At 43.1% G+C, this 19,645-nt stretch overlaps 5 protein-coding genes across 10 annotated transcripts; 2 read left to right on the top strand and 3 right to left on the bottom strand.

The window, feature by feature from the left end:
• Nucleotides 1-1,417: 1,417 nt before the first annotated feature.
• On the bottom strand, nt 1,418-4,371 carry dynlt2b (dynein light chain Tctex-type 2B). 2 transcript variants are annotated; one of them, XM_057038962.1, is made up of 6 exons: nt 4,111-4,371; nt 2,829-2,906; nt 2,427-2,560; nt 2,208-2,277; nt 2,076-2,139; nt 1,418-1,995 (listed from the first exon to the last, which is right to left on the bottom strand). In XM_057038962.1, exons 2-6 carry the CDS (start codon nt 2,873-2,875, stop codon nt 1,948-1,950), a joined length of 363 nt encoding a protein of 120 aa, XP_056894942.1. In that variant the 5' UTR covers nt 2,876-2,906; nt 4,111-4,371; the 3' UTR covers nt 1,418-1,947. The 2 variants fall into 2 exon arrangements, with proteins under 2 accessions (XP_056894942.1, XP_056894941.1); XM_057038961.1 differs by lacking the exon at nt 2,829-2,906 and having other exon boundaries at nt 4,111-4,365.
• A 1,884-nt stretch (nt 4,372-6,255) lies between these two features.
• On the top strand, nt 6,256-10,477 carry LOC130528162 (receptor-transporting protein 4-like). Of its 3 annotated transcripts, XM_057037194.1 has the most exons (4): nt 6,256-6,289; nt 7,095-7,184; nt 9,435-9,600; nt 10,056-10,477. In XM_057037194.1, exons 1-4 carry the CDS (start codon nt 6,271-6,273, stop codon nt 10,390-10,392), a joined length of 612 nt encoding a protein of 203 aa, XP_056893174.1. In that variant the 5' UTR covers nt 6,256-6,270; the 3' UTR covers nt 10,393-10,477. The 3 variants fall into 3 exon arrangements, with proteins under 3 accessions (XP_056893174.1, XP_056893176.1, XP_056893175.1); XM_057037196.1 differs by lacking the exons at nt 6,256-6,289; nt 7,095-7,184 and adding an exon at nt 7,854-7,884; XM_057037195.1 differs by lacking the exons at nt 6,256-6,289; nt 7,095-7,184 and adding an exon at nt 8,891-8,921.
• Nucleotides 10,478-11,363: 886 nt separating this feature from the next.
• Nucleotides 11,364-14,720, bottom strand: dnase2b (deoxyribonuclease II beta). 2 transcript variants are annotated; one of them, XM_057037191.1, is made up of 7 exons: nt 14,703-14,720; nt 13,913-14,088; nt 13,639-13,813; nt 13,182-13,260; nt 12,903-13,064; nt 12,169-12,366; nt 11,364-11,858 (listed from the first exon to the last, which is right to left on the bottom strand). In XM_057037191.1, the coding sequence occupies exons 2-7, from the start codon at nt 14,008-14,010 to the stop codon at nt 11,524-11,526; spliced, it is 1,047 nt and encodes a 348-aa protein (XP_056893171.1). In that variant the 5' UTR covers nt 14,011-14,088; nt 14,703-14,720; the 3' UTR covers nt 11,364-11,523. The 2 variants fall into 2 exon arrangements, with proteins under 2 accessions (XP_056893171.1, XP_056893172.1); XM_057037192.1 differs by lacking the exon at nt 14,703-14,720 and having other exon boundaries at nt 13,913-14,207.
• uox (urate oxidase) lies at nt 14,685-17,236 on the top strand. Its single transcript, XM_057037193.1, has 8 exons — nt 14,685-14,967; nt 15,489-15,701; nt 15,806-15,922; nt 16,084-16,162; nt 16,399-16,585; nt 16,657-16,780; nt 16,861-16,944; nt 17,036-17,236. The coding sequence occupies exons 1-8, from the start codon at nt 14,947-14,949 to the stop codon at nt 17,108-17,110; spliced, it is 900 nt and encodes a 299-aa protein (XP_056893173.1). The 5' UTR covers nt 14,685-14,946; the 3' UTR covers nt 17,111-17,236.
• Nucleotides 17,219-19,597, bottom strand: samd13 (sterile alpha motif domain containing 13). Of its 2 annotated transcripts, XM_057037198.1 has the most exons (5): nt 19,401-19,585; nt 18,957-19,056; nt 18,400-18,442; nt 18,196-18,307; nt 17,219-18,118 (listed from the first exon to the last, which is right to left on the bottom strand). In XM_057037198.1, exons 2-5 carry the CDS (start codon nt 19,024-19,026, stop codon nt 17,975-17,977), a joined length of 369 nt encoding a protein of 122 aa, XP_056893178.1. In that variant the 5' UTR covers nt 19,027-19,056; nt 19,401-19,585; the 3' UTR covers nt 17,219-17,974. The 2 variants fall into 2 exon arrangements, with proteins under 2 accessions (XP_056893178.1, XP_056893179.1); XM_057037199.1 differs by lacking the exon at nt 18,957-19,056 and having other exon boundaries at nt 19,401-19,597.
• Between the last annotated feature and the right edge of the window lie 48 nt (nt 19,598-19,645).

Raw genomic sequence — 19,645 nt, 5'->3', positions numbered from 1 at the left:
GCGGAGAAACCGCTTTGATGATATAATGGCCTCAGTTCATGTGGTTGACAACACCAAGATCACTGATGACCCATTTTTTAAGGTTAGACCCATCCTCTCTGAGCTCAATCACTCATACAAAATCATGCCATTTCAGGAATGGCTGTCAGTGGATGAGAGCATGATCCCATACTACGGCCGACATGGATGTTCATCAAAGGCAAACCAGTTCGCTTTGGTTACAAGGTATGGAGCCTCGCCTCATCCAGTGGATACATGTACCACATGGAGCCATATTGTGGATCACACACTCTCCTCCCAGAGACAGGGTTGGGTCTGGGACCCAGCGTTATCATAGGTTTGGCAGAGCAAGCTCAGGTGCCTCAAGGTTGCAAGTTCTTCCATGACAACCTCTTTAACACTCTTTCACTCATGGATGAGATGACAAAAAGAGGATATGGGAGCTCTGGAACCATGAGGCAGAACCGCCTGTTTGATGTCCCATTCACACCACTGAATGCCTTCATGAAGGGGAACCTCTGAGGTTCTGTGCCAAGGAGAGAAGCTGCTGGTCCGTTGGAAAGACAATAACATTGTCACAGTGGCAACAAACATGGAGGAAAAATACACTGAGACCTGTCAAGAGATGGAACAGGCATCGACGTGCCTTTGACAACGTCCAACAACCAAAAGGCATCAGCCGAAACAATGAGCACATGGGTGGTGTAGACCTTCACGACCTACAGGTTTCACGATACCATATCGCAATCAGGTCAAAGAAGTGGTGGTGGCCCATCTTTGCATGGTCTATCAACAGTGCTCTTGTAAATGGCCAGAGATGTTATTGGAGGGACCTTCGACCTGCTCACCTTCTCAAGGACAGTCTCACAGTCTCTTCTGCAAAGGTTTGGAACGAAACCACTGAGCTCAGGCAAGATCAGGCAAGATACGACAAAGCCTCCCACTGGCCAATTAACACGATGCACCGGTTCCAGAGATGTCGCCATTGTGAGAAATGCACAACCTGTGCATGTGAGGAATGCAAAGTACCACACACACACGCACACACACACAAGTGGTTGCATAAATGTTTACCTTCATGTTCAGTGTGGTCAATGTATACTGCACTAAAAATGAACGTTTTCAAATGAATGTTGCACTAAAAATGAACGTTTTCAAATGAATGTTGCACTAAGTAAGTTGCACTAAAGTTACAATGTTGAAATACATTGATGATTGTTGTTGTTTTTTGTCTTAACCTCAATATTCATAACGGTGCTCCCAGTATTCATATTGCTAGCCGATAGTATAAGGCTTTTAAAAGTGATAATAACTAGCCTTTGATATAAGGATTTTATACACTCACGCTCGCACACACGCACGTACGCACACACGCACATGCACACACACACACAGAAACACACACCCAAACACACTGCACAGGTCAAATAGTCTTATATTCAGTCTGTCCAATGGTTGATACAACACAGTATCCCACTGGTCACAATTGTGACTGATCATAAAACACACTTTTTCACACACTTTTCCATGAAAATTTCTAAAAATTATGATTGATTGTTTCAAAGGGATACACATGATTTGGATATTTTTGTGTCTGGGAAAAATTTGGGATTAAATGGGTTAAATGAGACTACAGCTCTGGATGCAGGGGAGCCTTTCTCCCATACAGCACAAAGGAAACCAAGTGTTTTTATATTCCCCTGCTAAAAACAGATTGGGAGAGAACTTTATTCAACCCAGACATTTGATGAAAAAAAGAGGTTTCTGGAAATAAACAGGACGGCAGCGACTCCAGCCTTAACTCCAGCATCAACCCCACACAGGTGAGCACAGATTTTCACCGTGTGCAGACGCCTGTGGCTGCACACACGCCACCACCCAGGTATCCTGTTTGGTTCCATTTTACATCGTTGTCCGGAGGCTTTTCTTGCAGGCATCCTTCAATCCTCAGTAATAATAGCTTCCAAACACTGTCACGGCACAGAACAGGCTCTCCTGTGGCACAAAGAAAGAGAAAGGCTATGTTGGTTTTATGAGTAAACACCCTCATGCATGACAAGGAGGGACGGACTTACATTAATAAAAACCTCCTCTGCATAGTTGTCCGTGTCAGCGTCCCACAAGCATCTCAAGGACATCCTGGTGAGCGACAAAGTGTGTTAGAGAGGTCACTTACAGTATTTCCACTGTGTCCAAGGCGGACTCACTTGACGCCTTGTCCTCGCTGCTCTCCGATGACAACTTGAACAACAAGTTTGTATCTGTCAAACCCTAAACCTGTAGAAGAGGCACAGTCAGTCAGCCTATACATGTTCAGACGCTGCACGTAATGTGTCTTACGACGACTTTTAAACCACTGATTTGGTTTTGTTTTTTTAAATTCTGGTACATGTGCATATCAGAAAAGTAGAGTTTGGACAAAATACCTTTCACTTTGTCTTTAATGCACTCCGCCAGTGAACTGGTCAGCTGTGGGACTTCCTCCGGGTCGTAGTGCATCCCAGACAGTCGTTCCCTCACAATTTCACGAATACATTTCTTCACGATAGCCGGCTTAAACCTGCAATTGTTTAAATTCGGTAGTGGGCAGACGGCAAAGTAACGGTGGCGGATCAAGACGTGGCTATTTAACATTAACATTTAACTGTAATGAGGAGCTGAGAGCGGGGAAGGACGAGGAGAGGAGGTGCAGACGTGTAACCATGAGTGGATCATGTTTCTGTGTCCCCACCTATGGCAGCTTTATTTAAAATAACGGCTGCTGGGTCAGACACCTGGAACAGTCTCATCTCGTCGCTGCTCCCAGTAAAATGGGACTTTCCACTCACTTGTATTTAGGATTAGGTCGTATGACGTATGTAGCCTCCCCGTCCATCGCGTTGCCAGCTCCTCAACAAGGAAAGTTGCTATCAGCCGTTGTAAATGATGCCACCATCCAATTGGCATGAATTCCAATTTGCATGTTATTGTTAAGGCCAGAGGAGTAGCGTCATGGGAGACAAAAAGTGAGCAAAAGACACCTTAGTGTGCTTGGAACAGCCAGTAAATTATCTGTTGATTTGGCTTTTGTTTGAAATAGGTCAAGCTTCAAATAAATTTACATGAATTTTGTCCTGTTTAGTCAAATGTTGGAAGATTAAATCTAATGTAAAAAACAAACAAACTCCTCAGCCCACACAGAAAGTAATGGTGCAGCAACAGGAAATAAAATAAATAATAATCCTTGCAATTAAGCGGACGACAGAACGCTATTTTAGATGTGACATCCACATGTCCTCCTACACGTAGCAGGAAGTGCCACGATTAACATGTTTCTTGCATTCAAAGCAGCAGAAAACAGGATCAGATTCCGTTTTCAATGTCTCACCGAATTGTTTGTTTGTTGAATTGTTTGTTTTTTAAAGGAATCGGCCCCACAGAGGGCAGGCGCAGTATGTAGTAACATGATCACAACAGCTGCTTTGAACCAAAGCTCATTTTATCATCAACAAAACAAAGTTTCTTCCATCATTTGTTCTTTAGATTTAGGTGATGTTAATTTTGCATGGTGTTAATGCATGAGTGTGTGTGTGTGTGTGTGGTGGTGGTGGGGGGGGGGGTTCCATGGTCTGTCACCTTTGAACCCTTTTCCATTCATTTCCAAGTGCCCAAAATGTGTATTTTTGTTGCAGGAGATATGAACAAATGAGAGGAGGTGAAAATGTGTGGCCATGGGTTTTTTTATAGGAGTGAGAAACCTTTTAGTGGATGATGTTTCTGCTCTTTGGTGTGTTGTAGCTTAATAAAAATGGCTTTCGTATAGTATAATATAATAATAACTTTAGCTATAGAATTACTGACGAAGCTTTCTCAAAGCAGTAGCTCCCCAGCTACATTCTAACTACATCAGGGTAGTTCGATGGAGATGTGTTTTCAGGATTGGCACATGCTTTAAAACCACTATCTTTGTTGGAAACATTATTTATGTGCCCTGGATGAGAGGAGGCTTCTGCACGGAGCTGTGGGAGCTCCTGCAGAGGCAACGTTCACCCCTTCGAATCACAACATAAAATCCACTTTAAATACTGTCTATAAGCCCGGGACAGCATAAAATGTGACTTTTTGACTCACTTGTGTTGATAATTAGGTCGTATGAGGTATGTAGCCGTCCCCTCCATCCTGCATCAATATTAGCCTGTTGCTAACGGGCCTAGCTAGGCGCTAACAAGCTAAATATGCTGCTACAAGCTGGTTCCGTTCCCAGTTAGGAGTTTTTGCCCATATTAGAAAAGAAAAAAATCTCAATCTTTGCCTCTTACAGCCCTCACTCTCGGCTAATAGCAGCTAGCCTCAGGAGTAGCTTTGTTACTATAGCAACAACTGTCTCCGGTACTGTCTCTTGTTTCAAAATAAAAGCATGTTTACGCGGAATATTTTACATTGAATGGAATGTCACGTTGGTTGTGTAGGTATATCTTACTAAAGCTGCTTTATAAAATGTGTAAAAACAAGCAAAAAAAAAAAAAAAAAAAGCCTCCACCTTTATAAAAAGATTTGGCATTTCTTCAGCAATTAAAAACATATCGTGAGGAAAGAGGAGCCTTTTTAGCCAGAAAAGGAAGATTCTAAAGGGCATCTTGTTTCCTATCATCCTTCCTAAATGTCAACACTTGACTCCTAACCCTGGCCTTAATCCAGCTGTCACACAAATCATCTATATCCCTTCAGCTCAGCTCACTCTTATCAGGTCTTTTGAAGGGGAGCTGCTGCTTTTTATTATTATTATTACTCAGACTTCCTCAAATGGCAAGGACTTTAGATAGGATTGTCTTTTTAAATGTCAGTCCATCACGCAAACTTCGTCTGTTTTATAGGCATGGCGTAAATCCACGATCACGTGAATGTAACGCCTCCATTTCACTGCATGCTTCAGCTTCAGCTTTACGAACTTTAAGGAAATGAGTTAAAATGATCAATTGTTATAATTTACAGCTGAATACATTTTTAAAAAGCACACTTCTTCATATATTAATATGCTGCCAATTCTCCAAGGCAGGGGGGTTCGATTTGAATAACTAAAATATATAACCCAGTATCACTTTAATGATAAAAGGCTTAGTGTGGGATAGTGTCACCATCTAAGATATGCTGATGGGGACTTTGTCGACATTGCTGTATAAAATAAATGAGTCCGTATTCATGAGTCTATCACAATTACCAATAATGTGAATCGCTGTACACATGGAGAAAACTTTGTTGGGTTATACCGCCACCCAGTGGCCACGTTTAGATATCATACATATATAAAATGTTATTTATTTGTACACGCTGTTTGTACACGTGAGACCTCAAAATGTAAATGCTAAAACGTGAATGAACCCAAATTAAAATAAAACACAGTTTATTCTAAATTAAAGGCAGAAAACTAATGTAACTCGCCTTAGTGTTTTGGGTGAATGATGCAATAACAGTGATTGTGTCAGTAAAACTTTAACTCAATGCTCAAGCAAATTCACACAGTTTAACTGGGTGTTTATCTATTTGTTGATTGTCCATATGTGGACAATAACATGCTTGTTTCTCATGGTGTTGCTTCTGACACTGGTATATTGACAGGCAAACAAAATAATAACCTTTTTAGCTTTTATTTAGTGTAGGAACAAACTGAGACATCAACATAATAATTAAGAGCAGTGTTTCTCCATAGGCCTAAGATTCTGTCTGTATTTTGTCTGTGTAATAGTCCAACCATAGAGTGTAAAGAAGTATCTTGGTCACATATTCTCAGTGATCTTAGTGATGACAAAGGTATATATACAGTACCTATAAAGCTGCACACTATCCACTCAGGCTAACGTGTTACTGCCCAAGTCCAGTATTTGTTCATTTATTGCGAAATGTTCCCTGTTTAAAGCCTTTTGCACACCTATGCTTAGTGCTTATTTGTGATGTAGGTTTAAGAAGAGCAGTTTACAGAAGATTACAGTTGCCTGTGAGGACTCCACCCAAGGCTGTTGATGCAGATAACCAGATGGTTTAGTGCCATCTCCAGTGTGTGAGGCAGTCTGGAGAAAATTTAATATGTGAATATATCTGTCGCCTGGACAGTTCAGGAAATGGTATTATTTTAGCTCAAGATAATCCAGCCAGTAGCTCCTCGAGGTCCTCCTCAAAGCTAGGGAAGCATTGGGGAGAATGCTTCTGTCTGAATGTCACTTTCTTTCTCTTTGAATTGTTTTAACATTTTACTCTGCCGTGGATCCTGCAACAGAGTCTGAAGTACACAACTGAATGAAAAGAAACAACAACTGTACAGTAATTTTGTTGAGTATTCATGTCACCCGAAGGCTCCAGCAGCAAATGCCAATGTAAAAGAGACAGAGAAGGTTTAGGGGTTTTATTTAGTTTAGCACCATTCTGTCTGCCAAAACCAACAAAGCATGAGAAACATTGTTATCAGACAAAAGTCTAATTACAAAATTGTTTGTATGTCTTTTTTCAACGTTCATTGAACCGTGCTTGATACACAAAGCAGATAAGTCAAAATGTTCAAGTCTTTTGTGTTGACACTTTCTTTTTACCCAGTGTAGGTGAAATTTAAGTGAAAACATTTTGTGATGATCTCCTTGAAGATGTTTTCCTCTCATCCAAGAAGCAAGAGCAACCAACAACTCGGTGGCTCCTGAACGGTACAATTATCTGAAACCCCCCAACAGTCAAAACTGATGAAGCCTCTTGGATGAGAGGTCAAATGTCTTCAACAAACTCAAACAGACTACAGTTGCTAAGATTCAACAACCAGATTTAAATTGTCTTTCACTAATTAAGGCCAAACAACCAAGGTATATTTAATATTTGGACAGGAATGTTTTAATTTTGCTCCTGAGTTGTTCATCTTGTTTTACAATGATGATCAATGCCATCACCAGCTTCAACAAGCAGAAGGTTTTTTTTTGGTTATATATGTGTCCAGTCTGTCAGATGACAGATACACGTACATATATTATTTTTTTTTCTTTTAAAGAAACATGCTGGTTTATTTGCTGCATGGTTTGTATGCACAGTCAGGCATGAACGGATCATTAACGTTTTATTTATGCTTCACCTTCTGCAAGTTGAAACAAGAGCCAAGCATGAAAGAAGAGAGAAACAGCAGAAGGCTAACCTGTCACTATCAGTGAAAGAGGTCTGGAAAGAATGTACAGGTACGTAGAAAGTATGTAGTTTGGGTGGTGAGAGGCGTTGACTCAGCAAGCTGACTTTGAAATTGAAATTGAAACCGCAGCAATTTCAGTAGTTATGCACAAAGCCAACAAAGTGCGCTCAAACTAGCAAGCTGTAGTGTCCATAAAAGCAAGTTTTCCCCCTAAATTTTGCATTTTTGGGATAGCATGAGTGTACCCTTAAGCAAGGAACACTTCTTCAGACCGACGCACGAGCACAGTTGTGCACAATGTGCTAAAAGTGCTCAATACAAATGAACAATGTGACTCTCGTCATTGTTTGTGAGGATGGAGTGTTGTGAAAATTGAACAGAAACATTTACAATAACACAACTAAGGTGTGCGAGCTGTCTTCACACTGCTCCAAACAGAAGCAGAAACAACAGTTTAAATGCATACATGTCCCATACCAAATCAAAGCCCTAGGGGCTGAAAACCTAAAGTACGCTCTAGAGTTGAATTTGCCTATGAAAAAATGACCTTTCACAAAAGTGATCATTTAATAAATGTATGTGTCAGAGGAATTAAGTCAGTAGTTACACCCTCAAAGGGGTTTGGGGGACTGAACAACACCATTTCTGGCCTGTCCTCATTCAGTTGGAGTGAGTTGCTCATCACCCATCCTGGTCAGAGGAATCAGTGCTTGAGCACAGTTTGCTAAAGGTAATGCAGCAGGGGACAGGTTAGTAGGGCTGCGTTAAAAAAAAAAAGAAGTAAAAATCCAACAATCATAATCGAATACTATATAAGTGGTTGTCGATCATTCATAGAATCCTAGTCTCGCATTCAGCGAAGCACTTTATGAGATCTCGGGGAATTCACGGAAAACATATCTGGGCACTCCTCCCTGCACTGGACTGCATACGCTTGCTTTGTAGAGTATGAAGACATTTCTGTCATTTAGTTGTTGCAGGACACGCCTGGAAAAGGTGTGACATGATTGTGGGTTGCAAGGCCATATAATTAATAACAACACCACTGTTGCTACAGGTGACAGATGAAATAATAAAACACCCCAACGAAGGTGAGTCAGTTAAGAACCACCTCTCAGAAAACTGTTTTTAGGATTACAAACTACGGAACCACACTAAGAACAGATTATTGTTGTGTTTTAAGCACAGGCCAAATACACACGTGATAAAGTACAGCCTATTATTGTATGTGACTTGATTTGGACCGCTGACACGTTTTTGTGATTAAAACTGTTAAAATCTGTGAGAAACGCAAATAAGCGTCCAGATTGATGTCATAAACAGACTTCATTTCGCGTTCCTCTGCAATGGACTGGAGAAGAATGCTGGAATGCGTCTCATTCGATGTGTCACCAGCAGGCGGCAGTGTTGGATACTAGTGCGTTCTTTCAGATTCGTTTCCATGACACTGGCCTTGGAAACATAACTAAGTTGCTGAAAGTTATTGTTTGCATTGCAATTTTTGAGAAGGAAGGAAATAAGACATTAACTTAGTATAAAGCTGAAACCTAGAGGCAGCAAACCTAAAGTATGCTCTAGATTTGATTTTTCCGATGGAAAAAACAACCGTTAACAAAAGTGATGAGTTGAGAAATGTATGTGTCAGAGCCCCTAGGACAGTAGTTACATCATCGAAGGGGTTTGGGGGACCGTTTCTGTCTTGTAGAGAGAGTTGCTCATCACCCATCCTGGTCAGGGGAATTAGTGCTTGAGCACAGTTTGCTAAAGGTAATGCAGCAGGGGACAGGTTAGTAGGGCTGTGTTAAAAAATATATATTTAAAAAAGGACAAAGAAAAAACTCCGTTAATCAATCCTAATCAAGTTGCTGATAGTAATTGTGTACATTGCAATTTTTGAAGATGTATTTTGATGTATTTTCCCTCCTGCCAGGCTGGGTTGTTCCAAAAGTTTGCACTGAGGGGGTTGGAAAATGTAAAATAAATGAGTATTTTATATTTAGGATTCTATTGATGTGGAAAAATATATTTTATATAAATATATTTGTGTTTATACATAGCTGGTGACAAGTGTGTAATTGACACATAATGGAAGCAATAAAAACAGAATTGTTTCTTCAGACCATAAAAATAGACTGGGAAAACTTGTTTCTTCAGACCATAAAAATAGACTGGGAAAACTCAAGGAAACGAGCTTCACTTTCATTTCAGTTTACCTATAAATTGCTCTTTGAAACTGATAACAAGTCATTGTGGGTTTTCCTCTGCTCTGGTCACCCATCTCATTTTTGCTCTTCTTCAGGCATCAGTGCTTCAGGACTGGACAGGATGGAATGGACAAGCAACTTTGCTCATCACATAAAAGCTTTAGAATGTGACGATTCCTGGAACTTGGAATTTGATGACAAGATTGACCCGAAAAACCCAGACCCAGGCTGGAGAACATTTATGTGGTGCTCCAGTGCGTGGTAAGTGCACGGCCAAGTTTACTGTATGTAGGCATGAATAAAAATCACATACAAACTGTTTAATTTATAGAAATATTTTGTTTTAGTCTCTGTAGAAATAGACGTTGAATGTATCGCGCCCAGTATTATAACTTATTTCATATGTTGATGCAATGAAGGGGGAAAAATACAAAAAAAACCCACAAAAGTCTTTCAGTGAAAATGTCAACCATAACATAAAATGTTTGACACTTTGTGCTAGATGCAATAAATATAAGCTGTCATTCACAGTTTTAACCACTAGATGGCACAGTTCTCAGTCGACAAACAAATCTTATCAACCTATTTAAAAAATACATATCATTAACTACCCAAATAGCAAGCCAGCTAATGACTGCTGTTTTTTTCTCTGTAGTCAAAGCTTTGCATTTTAAAAGTGATAATCAAGACTGTGCATACTCAAACTCATTTTCAAGGTTCAAATGCAGTGGTTGTAAGAGAAGCTGGCCCTCCAATAAGGTGACGGTAGCCTTCCACATGCGCCAGATGAATAAGAAGGGCACAGTCAAGGTGAAGCGTTTCCGCCAGAGATGCAAGATCTGCAGCAATGCTCAAATGGAGACGCCCGACATCCCGCCCGAAAACATCGACATCCTCATGGAGAAGCTGGTACAGCACATAGCAGAAAAGTACTACGGCAAGGTGGTGAATTTTGGGTCCAGCCGAAGTGCTACCCTGGAGGTCCGCAACAACCATGAGCCAGAACACTGTGAGGCCTGTGAGGCAGGTGTCTGCAGGAGCGGGGGCACTTAGATTGAAATCATGTTAGTCACCTTTGCTTTGTAAAGGCTTCGGGTGGAAATAAATGTGATAAAGAAATCTTAAAACTTATACACAATGCTTGTGTGATTCTATATTTCTTTTTGTCTGTCTGTCTGTCTGTCTGTCTGTCTGTCTGTCTGTCTGTCTGTCTGTCTGTCTGTCGATAGATAGATAGATAGATAGATATATTTATCGATAGATATTCATGGCTGCACAAGAACAGGCCCTGAACACCAGAGCAATAGAGGCCAGGGTCTACCATACCAGACAAGACCCCAGGTGCAGACTGTGTGGAGACGCCCCTGAGACAGTCCAGCACATCACAGCAGGGTGCAAGATGTTGGCAGGCAAGGCATACATGGAGCGGCATAACCAGGTGGCTGGCATAGTGTACAGGAACATCTGCACTGAGTATGGGCTGGAGGTCCCAGGGACCAGGTGGGAGACACCCCCGAAAGTGCTGGAGAACAAGCAGGCCAAGATCCTGTGGGACTTCCAGATCCAGACAGGCAAGATGGTGGTGGCCAACCAGCCTGACATAGTGGTGGTGGATAAACACCGGGAGACAGTGGTGGTGATAGATGTAGCAATCCCGAGTGATAGCAACATCAGGAAGAAGGAACACAAGAAGCTGGAGAAGTACCAAGGACTGAAGGAGGAGATAGAGAGAATGTGGGGCATGAAGGTAACAGAGGTCCCAGTAGTGATTGGACACTAGGGGGCAGTAAGCTGAGTACTTGGCTCCAACAGATACCAGGAACCACATCAGAGATCTCTGTCCAGAACTGGGCTGTCCTAGGAACAGCCAAGATCCTGCGCAGAACCCTCAGACTCCCAGGCCTCTGGTAGAGGACCCGAGTCTGAAGGAGGCACCGCCCAGGAGGGCGAGGAAGAGATTTATTTTTTTAACAATGTTTTGAGGACCAAGTAAAGTGCAAAGGAGACCATTTAACAGGCAAGTATTGAGACAAATGTTTAAAAAAATATATAAAAAAGGAACAGTATGATCAAATACACATAAGAATTTTTACATTGAGACAACTCTTAAGCAAAGACAAAAACATTTTGAAACACGTGTGGATTTTCTGATAAACCCTTCACTGTAGCAGGAAATCCTTCCTGTTAACAGCCAATGTACCAGTCCACCAGCAGCCTGAAGGCCGAGTAGATCCTGGGGTTAAAGGAGCAGATCAGTCCTCCTCCGCGCCACATTTGGGCCCTCTCCCTGTTCAGATCCCCCAGGCAGGTCACCTGGTCCTTGAAGGCCAATGACACGCACCACTTGGAGTGGTCGTAGTGGGACTGGAAGGGGACCGACCCGGGGAGCCGAATCCGCTTGATGTTCATGGTGTGTTTGGGCAGCGAGCAGTTGGAGGGCAGGGCGTGGCTTTGCCTCTGCCACGTTTCCACCAGCAGGTCGGTGTGTAGATCTTGAGCCACCCAGCCTGTATAGATGTCTGGGTAAACATCGTTGGGTTAGACAAATAACAATAAACAGCATTAAACAAAACAATATACACAGGAAATCCATTGTTGAAGTATTTGATCTTCCACTACAAGTGTTTCCAAAAGAATTCCATGACATTATAGAGTACAACCCCTGATGAATCAGCTTTCAGGCCTCTAAAAATGCAAACATTTCTAAAACAAAAAAATCTTTTTTGAGGAGGCTCAAACCAAAACTGGCTGCCAATCCTCACCTGTCAACAGTGGTTATGCAAGTCATGTCCCATAAAACTGCCCGTCAGCACATTAAAAACAACTTACCGTCCACAAAACGCTCAGATTTGGCAAAACTGACAAATTTCTCCCCCCTGACCGAGAGAAGTGGCTCCGCCCATTTGTCTGAGGTCAGCGCCGCCTTGGTGCCCTCACACAACCTGGACAGCTGTGGCAGGTCGGCCGAGAACATGGCAGGTACGGAGCAGTTATAAAAACGTGGGTAAAGGTACGCCAACTGCTTTGCTACAGACAGCGAGAGGTGGAGGGAGAGAGGGGGAGGGAGAGGGGGGGAGGGAGAGGGGGGGAGGGAGAGGGGGGGAGGGAGAGGGGGGAGGGAGAGAGGGGGGAGGGAGAACCCTGTTGTATTACATAAAGAATAACAGATATTCTACCAGCACATTTGCATGATTTGCTAACCTTAAACTAACACATTAACCACACCTTATATTATATGTGTGTGTGTGTGTGTTTGTGTGTGTGTTTGTGTGTGTGTTTGTGTGTGTGTGTGCTCTGTAAATATATTCAGCAGTTTTCCTGCCACGGATCAATAAAAGGTCTGCCTTACAAAAAAACATCCCGCAATGCACAAACAAGGTCAGGTTTGTACTGCACATATATAATATCTGGAAAACATTGTCATGCCATCACGGTAGATGATGAACGGGTCCATTCGGTGCTGCTGGCAGTGTTACGCAACGGCGGGTTTGCAAACAGACAATTTTGTAATGTGTGTTGACAGGAACAAGTCCAGTCCTGCCGGACGATAAGAGGTTACTCACCTATAAGCTGGACCTGGTCGTAGCTGTAGGTCACGCAGAGGGCCGTCTGGCCGTTGGTTCTGCCAGATGAAGGGTAACGGTAGCCTCTCTCGGGGAATGATGGGAAGTGAGGAATGCTGTGGGACAGCCAGAAACCCTGAGAGTGGTCGGAGAGCAGAACCCCTGCGGGGTGACACACGGACACTCAGTGACGCTCTCCGTCCACACCTGTCCTGATATGGATGCTCTGATGCTGACGGCTGCTTCGGAACTAAGCAGCGTGCCAGCGTCGTGCTGTACCTTTGGTGTGGCCATATCCCTGGATGTAGTCCAGCACCGGAGGAGCGTCGTTGTAGAAGGCGTAGACCGAACTGTTGGACTGAGAGAAAGGTTTTATATTGTATCGCGTGCAGCTCATTCCTCCTTTCTCCTGTCGATCTGCCTGTAATTATCTGGTACAGACCCACCTACCGCCAGCCCCGAGTTAGCGTTGCAAGCCAGCGAGTTTGGCCAAAGAAAAATCCAAAAGGGAATAAACAAAAAATAGATAAAAAACTGGCTGAAATATTTGCTTAAACCTCAGAAAATTAAGACAGAATGTCTGAAAACCCAGGCTTGACTGACAGAAAGGCCAGGAACCCAGCCTTGGATTCAGTTCCCCACATGAACCAGAATGTCTGCGCAGCAAACTGAAACTGAGCTTCAGGAGGTTCTGGCACTCACAGGAATCTCAAAAAACACAAGGGTGTAATCTCACCTGGTAGGCCTTTCCCTTGTAAAGCTGGTTCAGTGTTTGGCCGAGAGCCCCCTCACTGGTGTTCACCAGGTATTTACTCATATGCCAGCTGCCTCCAGAAGAGTCCAGATACATGTAATCCACACCGCTGCCCACCTCGCCGATTTTATACATGGGCAGTTTGTAAATGATGAACCTGAAGCAAAAAAAAAAAAAAAAAAGACAAGTATTTAATTGTGTCAGAGCAGATTTAAATAGAGCTTCTACTTCCCTCAACTGCACCTTATCCACTCACCAGTCGACAGGCTCCCCAGCTTCATCCTGGCAGGAAACACCAGCAGTTACGGGACACAAAAAGACAACAATTATCTGCGCACACAACCCAATGTCCATGGGGAGTGTTGGTTTTGGCACCGTGTGACAACAGGGCAAAAAGGAGAAATCTTTGTTTCACGGGTGAACATGGCGCAGCTGTAAAACAGGAAGTCATGAGGTCTGGTCACATGATGGAGGGATACAGAGGAAAAGAGGTGATATTTAGTGTTGCGCATACCTGGGCCTTCCTCTCATCACAACCTGCTAGTCTTATTCTAATTGTCAGCACTTGCTGTTTATTTGCTCTAGTGATCATCGTGTGTATTGTTTTACTCCCCCCCAGATGATTATGTGAGATATTTTGGATTCCCTTTAATTATGCATCCTACATATTATTTTCGCTCATTTGGATTTCATAATTTGAAAAACAGGTATGTCATAAACCATCTAAACAGTTAATGAAACAAAATCAGCTTTCAGGGATGGCAAAAGATTGAAAAAGATCTAAATTCCTGTTAGCAGAGGAGCACAAGGAGCATAAAAGCTGAATCAGAGGGGGGGATGCACACAGGCACACCTCTAAAAACGCTTATATCCTCTCATAAGGACATTTATGTCAAGTAGTGACTGAATTGTTGTCACGACGACCATAAAATCATCCGCTGCTTCTGAACGCTGCCAAAACTGTCTCATCACTAAATCGTCAGCATGTACTATAACTTATATATAACTAAGAAGCCATTAAAAACAAGAGTAAATATGTCACAGACCTTATGGGGAGGGGGCTAGGCAGACTGATGACCTTTGCCTTCCATTAGTTTTGGCTCTATTAATGCGACCAATGCAAGTTCGTCCAACAATTGAACAGAAATGTTGTCAGACACAAGGTTAACATTGGAACTGCACTGGAAAAACAGGTGAGGATGGGCCTGAAGTGAGACCACCCTCGCTACAAAACCCTCCGCTGGTGGGAGGACCTGCGCACAGACGGGCAGAGAGGGCAGAGACGACGCCATGTCGACAGCTTCGGATCAGGTAATCAATCATGCACATCAGGAACACACCGACAGCAAGGAGGCGTTTACATGTGGCAACACTGGAATGGTCCTCACCGTTGAGTCTTGCACGCTGGCTCGCGACAGGTCTCACTCATGTATGAGTCTATCAGATAGAAGAGCCTCGCTTTATTTCACCTCAGGAGTAATTATCAAAATTCACCCTCTATGTTGGATAAAATGACACAACAAAAAATTGTTATGAGAAAAACAGACAGCAAGAGATAGAGAGAGGTAGAGGGTTGAGGGGCAATAACCTCCCCTAACCCTGGGGGGAGGAGCCTTACACAGTTGATTTAACCTTTTTGTATCCAAACTTTTTATTATTATTAATGAATGAAGTCACATTCAACCCTAATTGATTAGATGTGAGGTTTAGACAGGATGATGAGGACAAGTAAACCAAAAAAAACCAACAAATAATAAAAAAGCACTTTAAAGTAGAGAGTAGTGCAAAACCATATCTCACTCAAGTAATACCAGACTGTGCTGCATCCACAGAATGTGGAGTTTGTGCGAACCGGCTACGGCAAGAACGCCGTCAAAGTGCTGGTCATCCGCAGACACAGGAGCCGCCACGACATCATCGAGTTGAAGGCCGACGTGCAGCTCACGCTCAAGTCACGCAAGGACTATTTACACGGAGACAACTCGGACATAATCCCGACCGACACCATAAAGAACACCGTCCACGCTCTGGCTAAGCTCAAAGGGGTGAGATAAGAAATGCACTTGATTGATAACTTGATGATCAAAGCAATTTCTTCTCCAGTTCAACATATCATTAACAGTAGCCCCGCCCACTCCCTGTCTGATAGGTGCAAACCATTGAGCAGTTTTCCCTGGACATCTGTCATCACTTCCTGACCTCGTTCAACCACGTGTTGAGGGCCAGAGTCTACATGGAGGAGGCCCCGTGGAGAAGACTGGAGAAGGTGGGCCAACACTTCAAATACTGCACATGACAGGAAAGAGCAACGTCAGGTTGCTCTCCTGCAGCACCTCACAGCGGTGCAGTTAAGCTGCTAATAAATGCAGGTAGGCAGAAAAAACAAACCCTACATAGATGTGGTATTTTCTGATGTATATTTCCCAGAATGGGGCGGAGCATGTGCACGCGTTCATCCACAGCCCAGAGGCGTGCCGCTTCTGTGATGTTGAACAGAATCTTAATGGTAAAGCAAACACACGCGGCTGCAAAACACATTAAAACCGCTTTTATGGGGCAAAAAGGAGGTTCTGTTGGATTGAAGAGGTCAGCTGTGGCCACGACCAATCCAACATATGAAAGTAACAGTTTCAGCTGCACTAACCTACTTTGAATCCCAACATGGAATGCGGATTGACCTGAGTTACTGGTTTCCCGTCTGTATCGGCTGGATCTAAGCCAGTGCCGTTGCCTCCCTTGCAGGCGTCCCAGTGGTTCACAGCGGGCTAAAGGACATGACCTTGCTGAAGACCACCCAGTCGGGCTTTGAGGGGTTCCTCAAAGACCGTTTCACCACTCTGCAGGAGACCAGGGACAGATGCTTCTGCACCTCAGTCTACAGCAGGTGGCGCTACAACCAGATTCGCAACGTGGACTTCAATGCTGCGTGGTACGGTAGAACCGCCGGGACCTCCGTCCCACACGACATCAGACATCAGGTTAAAGTCTCGTCTTCAACAGGAAATGCGCCAAGGCGACGATTGTGGAGAAGTTTTCTGGCCCTTACGACCGCGGGGAGTTCTCACCGAGCGTGCAGAAAACGCTTTACGACTCCCAAGTTCTGATTCTGCAAAGAGTCCCTGAAGTACGCTCACATTTTAGGACAAGTCAAGGAAATATGCACCACCGCCCTCAGTTCAATGAATAAATGTTCTGTCTCCAAAGGTGGAGGAAATTGAGATCGTCATGCCAAACCAGCATTACTTCACTATAGACATGACAAAAATGGGCATCGTCAACAAAGATGAAGTACTTCCTGTCATTTACACTCATTGTGAACCTGCTGATGCGTGATTTGACTGCCTTACTCTACTCACATTCTTTTGTTTTGCTCTCGCAGGTTCTGCTTCCGCTCGATAACCCCTCAGGGAACATCACTGGAACCCTGCGCAGGAGACAGCTGGCCAAGCTGTGAATGACACTTCTGTGATCCAATCAAACCAGAGAAGAGATGGCGGTGAAACCCTGGGCGCCGCATGAAACGGGACCAAAAGGACAAAGAACAGCTGGGAATAAACCCACATTTGTTGAGAAAACAGCACCGTTTATTGCAAATCTTTGAATCAGAAAGTCCAGTGTAATGTTGCACATCAGTCTTTCCCTCACACACACACACATTTCATTACAGACGTCGTCGTGACAATGTTGAGAGCACCACAGTTAAAAACATGATGACAACATGGACACAAATAAGAATATCAAGGGCTCTGAGCTTTAAAAAAGTAGGTGATGAGTTCAGTTTTGGCTCCTTGTGTCTGGGAAAACAAACTTTTTCATTATTTCATGCTAATGGACTCAGCTGCAGTGTCAACATGGAAAAAACAAACAAAGAAAACCCAAAACAGGATGCAACAAGGTCATTTTCTGCATCTTTGAACATGTTCAAGTATGACAGACCACACAGTTTTAAACTATATATATATATATATATATATATCTCATCTTATATACAAATACTTATTTCAAAACCAAGATAGGTTATTTCACTTTGCAAACATACACTCACAAATCATGATCGCTCTCCAATTTATTTTAAATAAAACATAAAAATACATATTTCAAGCAGCGAAAATAATGGCTAAAAAGGTAAACGACTGAGCGGACTCCGTGTGCGGCTCAGTTTTTCGGGATCCACGTTGATTAAAAACATACAGCATTTAAATCCCCGTTAAGGTGCCGCCGCGGCCAGAGGAGTCTCTGAAGCAGAAGCTAACCTGGGTTCTCTTGACATGGTGATTGTCACTGAGGTGGGGGGGGGGACCGGTGGGGGCCAGCGTTGCTATGCGGCGTTGCTCTTCAGGTGTTGGGTTTGCAAGGGCTTCACGTGATACTCGTAGATTTTTAGCGCTGGGCCGAGCTTTATTGACAGCCCCGTCAGCACGTCGTTGCGCGTCATCAGCAGCAGGGACTTGCCGTCGATTTCCTGTCGGGCAGAGGCAGAGATATTAGACTTCGGTGTGTGTTTTCATCAGGAACCTTTAGCGGGAAGGGCGGTCTGACCTGATCCTGGAAAGCCGTGGCTTGCTCCTCAAACCCGGTCGCTTTAAAGTAATTGACAACGTCAGCGACCCCCCAGTTAGCGGGGTCTGGGAGTTGACCGTTCTCAACTGGGCTGTGAAGACAAGCACGAACGGAATCAATTTAACGTACCTGTTAATTACAGTGAATGCATTACAGTAGTTATGGGGGGAAGGGGGGGGGTACCTTTTGGAGTCAACAGAACCATTTGCCTTGTCTTCCATTCTGGCTGTAAATGGAATACATGATTACATTTTCAAGGAAAACACATAGTAAATAATGTCAGCTTGTAAATTCTTTAGTGCCCGAAAATCTGCAAAAGTTTCCAAGAACCAAGTGGAGATTTTTTCCTGACGTCATCATGTCAACAGTGCATCGATATAATAAAACATTCTTACAAACAAAATTTTAAATTTAAATGAGTTGCTGACCATAGCCAACAATCTCTATCTTACCGATGATTTCCTTGATATTGTGATTTTACTGGTATATCCCAATAAAGACCTGTTTCTAAATCTAATCGTAATGGAAAGAAATGATATATATCTGCATAAAAAGCACATAACTTATTCAAATATACCAACAATATACGAACGATGATATACCAAGAAAGGACAAAACGCACCCTCCGAAAGATGAAAAGACAATTAACTCCTTTCAGAAACGACAGTTTGATTGTTTGTTTTGATGGTCCGCATTTCCTCTCCCATTCACTACCGAATAGATTACAGATATTTTCTTACAATCGACAACGTTGTAATAAGTTTTCATTGGGTGTTTTGTCACTCGGTGGACCGGCAGCTCAAATACCATCGTTTGTCTTTAGCACTGTGGACGAATTCACTGCAGTCGGCAAGAAAAAAGAGAAAGAAGCCTGAAATTAAGAGGAAAAGCTAATGCTAAAACTGTGACCGTCACAATAACAGCGAAACTGGGTTGACCAAATCACGCTGGCGTTGTTACGTGAATTAAGAGCAGCAAAATAATACACATTATATGGCATTGCTAGAGTGCTTAAAACATTACTACAAATAAAATGTGGCAGTTTATCGCAGCACAAATCCGATGTGACGTTGCGCTGGAGTGACGACACAGAGAATTGAGTCGCTGCCTTCATGTAATTCCTATTAAGCTAACAGTAACAGTTAGCCGGACTCGCTAATACAAAATTTATCAGTTAACGTTACCTTATTAAAGATGATCCTTGCTTGACAACAAGTTATTCCGGTGTGTGAGCTGCCTTTTCATAACAAAAAATATTGTTTGGCAAATGGGATATTTAACAAATTAAGAAACAGCAACAATAATTTGATAAAAGAAAGATTAAATCAAGTAAAGGCAACTAGCCCTTCTTCATCGGCTTCGCTTCCTTCGCCCACGTGACAGCAAAGACTCATGGGAAGTGAAGTTTTTTGTGATTCGACGCCATTGC

This window comes from Takifugu flavidus, chromosome 7, assembly GCF_003711565.1.
Source record: "Takifugu flavidus isolate HTHZ2018 chromosome 7, ASM371156v2, whole genome shotgun sequence".
Taxonomy (NCBI): Eukaryota; Metazoa; Chordata; class Actinopteri; order Tetraodontiformes; family Tetraodontidae; genus Takifugu; species Takifugu flavidus.
The sequence above is the reverse complement of the archived record's forward strand: the minus strand, read 5'-3'. Positions and strand labels throughout refer to the sequence as shown.